This window comes from Xenia sp. Carnegie-2017, unplaced genomic scaffold (genome assembly GCF_021976095.1).
Source record: "Xenia sp. Carnegie-2017 unplaced genomic scaffold, XeniaSp_v1 HiC_scaffold_3, whole genome shotgun sequence".
NCBI lineage: Eukaryota > Metazoa > Cnidaria > Anthozoa > Malacalcyonacea > Xeniidae > Xenia > Xenia sp. Carnegie-2017.
Genome location: NW_025813493.1, coordinates 6,857,916 through 6,866,627, shown reverse-complemented (window position 1 = coordinate 6,866,627; position 8,712 = coordinate 6,857,916). Strand labels below are relative to the sequence as shown.

At 33.8% G+C, this 8,712-nt stretch overlaps 1 protein-coding gene across 1 annotated transcript; it reads left to right on the top strand.

Annotated features, from left to right (window-relative positions):
• Window positions 1–1,172: 1,172 nt before the first annotated feature.
• Window positions 1,173–7,486, top strand: LOC124454493 (collagen triple helix repeat-containing protein 1-like). The gene is made up of 3 exons (XM_047005298.1): window positions 1,173–1,379; window positions 4,933–5,271; window positions 6,965–7,486. The coding sequence occupies exons 1-3, from the start codon at window positions 1,287–1,289 to the stop codon at window positions 7,313–7,315; spliced, it is 783 nt and encodes a 260-aa protein (XP_046861254.1). The 5' UTR covers window positions 1,173–1,286; the 3' UTR covers window positions 7,316–7,486.
• The last annotated feature ends 1,226 nt before the right edge of the window (window positions 7,487–8,712 follow it).

Below are 8,712 nucleotides of genomic sequence, written 5' to 3'. Positions count from 1 at the left end.
TACAGGAAAAGTGTGAGTGTCAACCGTGTATTGTCTTTGTTGTAAGTCTAGAGTGATACAAAGCATATGTATGCTATATATTTCCCTAAACCATTTATGAAACTCATAATAGTTAAAAAACATTTCTGCGAGAACTTCCATTTCTTCATTTGTTGAAAGAAGTTTCATAAATTTACTTAAAGAATGTACGTACTATCATAGTCATTCATATAAATCTTATGATTTTTAAAACAACTTGAGGCGATAAGCCAAATCTATGAACGGTTATTCTGGGGCATCATTCGTCAAATAGTTAAGATGTCTGAGTCTTTAAGATTTAAGATTTATAAGATTTAAGAGATTTAAGATTTAAGAGTACATGCTAATTTGTTAAGAGCATTAACAGTACTTAATTCTCATTCTGCTTAATGTATCCTCAGCATGTGCATGTGGCTGCAAAAGTTTGCTAAGGTTCAGATTGCTTTTTCAGAAGAATCGAAACTTCTACTTCCTTTATTTGGTTAAAAATATTGCACTTAGCAAAAGGTCATCAATAGATGGATAAAAGATTGAAAACCGTTGTTGCTAGCAAAATTGAAATCAATTCGTTTCTTTCCTAGCATCAGTTGAGTGCGTTGATGGCAACGAATGTGTGAAGTTGGGCTTAATTCTCTGGCATTAAATATTAAGTGAGAAGGTATATAAGGAATTACTTCACTCAAAATAAGCGATTGAAGAAAAAGAGATTTCTGTTCACAATACAAACGATTTGTTGATCTATGGTTTGTTGTTGGTATGTGCGTCGTATTGTAGACCTTAAAGCTAAATCAAAATAAAAACGGCTCCAATTACGAGTTTATCAAGCCTATGTAGTGTGGAAGATGCTTTAATGAAATTTTTAAAAATATCTGGAATGTTTTACCTACAACATCTTTGTTCAGTCACTCAAAAATATTCCACATTTTCCAAGTCATTAAAATGACTTTATTTCTCATAGAAATTTGATTAATTAAAATTCAGTGATGTTTGAAAAAGCTCTCGTTCCAGGCACTTACATACAAATAAATTCCATCCAGCCTATCGATTGGTTGAATTTTATTCTTTAGAAATTTATTAACCAATGATGTTCATATAGAAATATTAAAATTTTAAATTAGCGGCCAAAATTTATTTTGCCTCAGCTGGGATCTGCTACTTGTTCATTATTTGGTTTAAGTTGAAGGCAAACAGTGCTACGTACAAGTTCTTTAAAATTCTTCTGTGGTCCACTTCTCCTTAGGGTTAAAACGACATTTAATTTCAACTAAATGATGAAAGTTGCTGCACCAGTTACGCTATTATGGGTCATGGCTTTGTGCGTGTATTTGGCTGAATCTAATGAAGAAATTCAAGATGAAACTGTACGTATTCAATACTAACACTAGTAGGTTATGGTGTGTTTTTTAATTTGCAAATCATAAACAGAATAACAGTCAACTAAGTATATAACTTCAAAACTAAAGTGTCTTGATTGTTAAAATTCGTGTAAGTGTGCACGTATTCTTCTTTAAAATAAAATACTCTACATTTGTTTATGTGTTGGCTTTGAGACATTGACTAGTTGTAGAAATTTTTTATTATCTCGTAAAATTACTACAAATGCAATCTTTTCTTGCAATACGCTGGATTGAAATTTAAAATAATTGGTAAAAATTGTAAGAGATGCACCACTGGGAGTTGGGTGTTCTCGTTTACAGCTTTCGATTCTCAATGTATTTTTTACAATACTGTATTTTTTTACGATGCACTATGTTTCATTCATAAAACTATTTCAAGTTTGAAATCATTCACTTTTCGTAGTCGTGAATGAGAAAGTTGTAAGATTACAGAGTGCTATTCTGCTCTAATTAATTCAACGCCTTTAGAAATGTTACAAATTTGGGCAACCGTCTCAGCACAAACAATAACGTCATAAAAGGCCCCGCCAATTTAACTAGCGTACTTCCGCCTAAAATTAGGTGCATGATTATTCCTTTCAGCAATATACTTGCATAAAGAAGATAACAACATCGATAATTGTAACGAATGTTTGGATTCTTGCATGAAAAATAAATCCAATTTTTAAATATATACAGAGAAGAATTGTATACATGAATCAGAAACGGATATACCAAAGTATAATCTGTATAATTCAAACCACAAAGATTTTTAGGTATATAATTGCTTTAATCGAATCAGTGCGATCGTCCTATTCATCTGGATGAGACTCTGCTCACAGAATCAGACTACCAAAATATATTACACTGGACTCTGCAATATTATTAACAAAAACTTGTTGAAACTGAAAATTGACTAGTAGATATTATATATTTCAATAGTAAAAACTCCTCTATAATATATATAATTCATAAATCGCAAAATATTTCAACAAAAACTCGCACAAAATTTCTTCAACATTTACAAATTTTTGTTTTATACGGCGCCTAGATCTGTTATTGTCCGTTATGTAATAGTCCTCCGACTTCAATGAAATATTTATGTTTAAATGTCTCGTAAAAACACTATGGAGCTGCTGCAGACAAAAGGAACTATAAAGAAGTCAACCACCGAGAAAGGAATCATATATGTAAATATTATAAATTGTAAGGCTGTTTATTCTCGATTTTTGTTTGTCCAGTGAGATGTTTTCCAGGTAAGACGTCACAATTTATAAGATTTTTAAAAAGAGGCAGGGAATATGAGAAGATTTATGTTGCGCACTCGTCTTATTATTGCATCGAACTTAAACTGCTGTTTCTGTTAAAGCCTTTTTATAGTTCGGTGACGAGCGTTTAAACTTTTACTCTTTAGTAACGTCAGCTTTAATGCAACTAACATACTTTAAATGCTTTCGTCGTAAAAGCTAATTTGTATTCACTGTTCAGCACCTTCGACGTATTATGGATATGTACACTTAATAATGCTAGAGCAAATGTTTCATGTAATAAAAGCATCAACTGTATCTCGTTTGGCGAATAACACAAGAAACGTGATTGATAGTCACGATGCCGTATTTAATCCAGTACGTTTATTGTACGCATTGTTTATCTTAAACAGCTCTTTTAAGAACTATTATGTTTTGCGCATTTAATGAATACGACGAGTTTTTTAAAATAGAAATGTTTCAACATCTCATGATGAAATCTTCAGTGTAATAAAGAATGTTATTTAAGAAATAAAATATGTTTACTGTGTTTGCAGCATCGAACTATATAGATGGTAGGCTACCTCAGTCGATATTTTGACGCCAGTAGAGCCCAGTCTTTCCACGCATTTGTAAACACACGACCGATAGACAGAAGCGTAAAATAACTTGAACAAACTACGAAGCTTCAAAAACAAAACGCAAATTCTCTTTTGTCTTAATTTGGCAAACAAAAAGTTCACAAATGAGACTTAACACCACGTATACACAATTTCTTGACAATTTCATTTTTGTAAAGGAGGCCATAGCCAACCATAACTAGAAGGCATTTTTCTGTTATTGTTTGTTTTGGTATGTCTGCGAATGTGCCAAAAACCATAGCGTTTTTGTTTCAAAGTAGCATAGAAAGGCATATAAAATTCTTAACAAACATCAGTTTTGTAAATGTATTTTCACCCAAAACAATTGTGATCAATGTTTTTCTGTGGAAGTACAATTTTACAGAAAAACACAATTTTTATTTCAATTTTACACGAGATTTGGTTTTAAAAGATAAATTAGATAATAAATGATAATACTCGTCACATCCCCCCAAACTAAAGGCTTCTGTAAGTATGTGAATGTACAAATATTTCATGGAGAAGCATGTATATTATTGAATACATCCAGTTGAATCTTTTCAAAATAAACAAGTACTTGCTGCAATGTTTCCAATTTGTATAAATTGAACGATCAACGATATGATTGTTTTTCACAGTTTCCACACTTTGATATTTTCCATTTCGAAATAGGTATTTAATACGAAGCATCGTAATTGGATGAAAAAAGATTATGCCCCATTACCTTCCATGCCACAATACTTTTCTGCTCAAATTTGGCTTCAAAAAATTATTAGGCTTTTCTATTACAGGTAGCCTTCCATCTATTATAGTTCAATGGTTTGCACAGGCTTAAGCAAATCGAGGAGACCGTCGGGAGAGTTCGAGAGCAGATCAGTGCAAAATCGAGACCGGAGGTCGAGGGTTGCTCCTGCTCGAGAGTCCTCATTAACTTATCTTAAATCTTAGAAGATTCACTTCTAAGCGCATGCAATACCAGTGTCATGTACATCTATTATTTACTGAGCTCCAGCTTAAAATATATAAATCATGGCCATCTATTTTTTTGAAAATAGAAGCGTAATGCTTCTTAGTAACTAAATTTTGTTGGCGCAAAGCTCTCAAAGCACACAGAGTTTTCCGTTTTCCATCAAAAATTCGTATCACATTGACACGATGATTTCAAATATAGCACAGCTTACGACACGCCAAGCACTCTCATAGATGACACTGTAAAACTTTGTACGTTACAATATGCACTATGCCTAGAGGTTTGTAAAATATGTTTTATTTGAAAATGAAAAATAACTGACGATCAGAAAAGTATGCAGTTCGTAATTCGGTGATTGAAGACGTACGGATTATCTATCGATTTTCAAAAAACGTTTTTAAGCTTTCCTTCATTGCTTTTGTAAACAGCATCCTTGGCAATAATGTATGTTACTCTAGGTACTTATTTCAACTTTTTGACTATTCTAAACTCGCACTCAAATTTAACCTATCATTAGTCGTAACCATGGACGTTAACCAGCGGACGTAGAGCAGTGTCCATGAGAAGGTCAAAATCAACTTCGTTTAAGTCTAAAAATATTAATTGACAACGAGTAATAATTATGTACCATTCATATTTAACTGTACATCTTTAACAACATTTAAGAGACTTAATCATGTTCATTCATTAAATTTTGTCAGAAAACACGACTACCTAGAGGTCTTCCCAAGAAATCAAATGTTTGCAAAACCAGTTGTGTTGCGCCTTGTGTTCCTGGAGTTCCTGGTGTACCTGGAGTTCCAGGTCATAATGGGGTGCCAGGAGCCAAAGGAGCAAGTGGAAGTGATGGAAAGCCGGGAAAGATAGGTCCATCAGGGACAAAAGGGGACAAAGGATTCCAAGGTGGTATGGGAAGGACTGGTGTTAAGGGTGAAAAGGGGGAAGCTGGTGTACAAGGCCCTGTAGGAGTTAATAATGAATCCAACTGGAAGCAATGCTCCTGGAAGAAGAGTGATGATCGAGATAATGGACTTATAAAGGTGAATAATCGCTATAAATTTTGTTGAAATAATTAGTTCATTATCAAAGATATTCTTTATTTTGCAGGTATCATTATACATAATTAATTATTAGTAATAATTTAGGCAGTGACATTGCAATTTTATATTGTGCTATAATGGTGACATGTTTCGTTGTGTTTAAGAAGGAAAAAGGAAAAAATATGTCTTCATAAATAAAAGATAAGGCTTTGCATTTTTATTTGAAATTTTTTTATATGTATGCCAAATATATTTCAAAAAATCGTTGTTGATTGTAATGTCACATTTTTATTCAACTTAGTTCTGTTATTTCTTTTTGTTGTAGCACACATTAAAAAAAATCAACAACATGTACAAGCTCATAAAGTTTGAAATCTTTTTATTAAATATTGAAATTTGTGAACATAACTCCTACTCCGCTTTGGTAGAAGACTTTATTCCATATTAACAATCTATAAATTTTGGATTTTTGAAGTGAAAGACAAAAACCTTAAAATATTTTGGGAACTATATTATAGACACTTTATTAAAACTGGCTTGGCAAAAATGAAAGTAAATGCAAATGATGTATAGAGATAACACAATTTGTTACACTTCAAAAGTCAATTTTCTTTTATAAGATAATATACTTTGTGTTTTTCTTGTACGCAGTGGTTTAGCAAAAATCATTACAGTTCTACATGTAAAACTCAATTCGATTACGTTTTTGATTGAATTTTCTTTTAATCAAACCAGTAACCAATCTAGAGTAGCCACGTGAGTGTGAACACATTAGGTGAGGCCAGAGGCCGCGTAAGATTGTCAATTGGGGGCCGAGGCAAGTATTCATATATGCATGTTCTACCTTAATAGCTTCTATTGAAATCAATTGTGGTTATGGATTAACAAGATTAAAACATATAAATATATAAATATTGCCCCCCCCCAATTATAAATCTTGTGTGGCCCCTGGAAGCAGCTTGTTTTTTTTTTCATATATATATAGCAATTTTAACAACACTGTTCGTTTTTATATTTTAAAAAACATTTTAGAGCACAAATTTAACGAGCATAAAAGCGTTTCATTTATCTTGAATTTCAACATAATTGCTGCAATGTAATCTGACGTACCCTAGCTGCATTTGGAATGTGTCATTTTGTCACTAAATCTCTTTTGATGTTTTTTCAGTTTTAGGCTAGATAGAAACAAAGATAAATTATATCTCTTTTCCATTTGTGCATGGCATTCAAAAACACCATTCATAATATGGGTTTAATTAAGTTATGTGTTGTGACCCGGAAATACCAGGCGGAAGCGAATTCTTGTTATAAATATTAAAGCCCAGCAAGTGCTTTTAAAGAGTCATTCAATACAAAAATGACGCATATTTATTTAGTAGCGTAACTCTCTGTCTTGAGAGTCAAGACGAAACGTTACGCTACTAAATAAATATTTCTTTTAATACGTCATTTTTGTATTGAATGTCTCTTTTAGAAGCACTTTGCTGGCTAATATTATAACAAAATAAGTTATGTTATTGAATTGTGCTTTTCATCAATCATTTCAAATTTCTAAGTGATGTTATATTAGTCAGATTTCTTTTTTAAAGCATATACTTTTCCTTTTTAAAACAGCCATTTTGTCCTATAAAGTAGAAGCAATATGTTGTCACTCATACCAGATGTATACTACTGTGTTATTTTTCTTTTCTAGATATGCAGTTTTAAGAAAAAACGTGACAATACTTATCTTCGCGTGTTCTACGCCGGTACCCTCCGTATTTACAACTGCGACACGTGTTGCAAGCGATGGTATTTTAAATTCAACGGAAAAGAATGTAATCCTACAATTGAAGGAATCCTCTACATTAGGAAAGGTAGAGGAACACATGATATTCATCGTCATCGTCATATCGAGGGATATTGTGGCAACATCGATATGGGTACTGTTAATGTTGGATTCTATGTCGGTAATTGTCAGGGATATTCCAATGCAGATGCCTACAGTGGATGGCAAACAGTCTCTCGAATTGTGATCCAAGAAGTTCCAGCACCTCAGGCTTAATTCAAACCAAGCTGAATCTGAATTGTTGTTGAATATGCTTTACTTATCATAATTGTTGCTATGATTTTTATAAACATACAGCTCTTTTCTGTGTGGTCTTTTTGTTGTCTATGTCACTATTTTTAGTCTTTATTCTCAAATAGAGTTTGAATAAACAGTACAAATACAAAATTTGTAGAACTTTTTTCGTTTTTTAGTTATCTTTCGGCAAAGATGCGAATAAATCCTGAATTTTGTAAAAAATGTTTTGGTTTTGTAAAAAATGTCGAGAGCTTTAATCCGTGGCATGGGGCTTACTTGTGACGTCATTTAAGGAACACAGACTGACTACCAAAACAACTTACACTGTTTATGCATAAAACACTTAAACAAACACAAAAATGCCAGATCGATGTGTAGTTTTTGGTTGTTCTAACGTAGCCAGTTCGGAGAAAGGCATTTCACTTCATCGCATACCATTTTTTAACGACGAAAGAAGCGAAGCTAAGCGTAGGAGAAAGCGTTGGGTCAACTTTGCGAAAGCTACTCGCGATAAATGGGTCCCTACAAAGAATTCCGCAGTTTGCTCGGAACACTTCACAAAAGATTCGTTTTCTCGGCAATTCGGCTCGCTTTCTGAATCAGAAAGTAATTTTGCACCTCGACTCGTTCGAGACGAATTCGGAATCGTTGCTTAGCCGAGCATTTATCCTCAAAAAGAAGACAATTAACTTACAACAAGAGATCGCAGAATGGTGAGTACAGTACCGCTCGCGTATTTGTTAACATAATTTTGCGTATGATACGCGTATTGTTCTCGTATCATAGGCGTATCATTCTCGTATCATACTCGTATCGTTCTCGTATCTTACATGTATCGTTCTCGTATCATACGCGTATCGTTCTCGTATCATACGCGTATCGTTCTCGTATCATACGCATATCGTTCTTGTATCATACGCGTATCGCTCTCGTATCATACGCGTATCGTTTTCGTATCATACGCGTATCGCTCTCGTATCATACGCGTATCGTTCTCGTATCATACGCATATCGTTCTCGTATCATACGCGTATCGCTCTCGTATCATACGCGTATCGTTTTCGTATCATACGCGTATCGCGTATTTGTTAACATAATTTTGCATATGATACGCGTATTGTTCTCGTATCATACGCGTATCGCTCTCGTATCATAGGCGTATCATTCTCGTATCATACGCGTATCGTTCTCGTATCATACGCGTATGGTTCTCGTATCATACGCGTATCGCTCTCGTTTCATACGCGTATCGCTCTCGTATCGCTCTCGTATCATACGCGTATCGCTCTCGTATCATACGCGTATCGCTCTCGTATCATACGCGTATCGCTCTCGTATCATACGCGTATCGCTCTCGTATCATACGCGTATCGCTC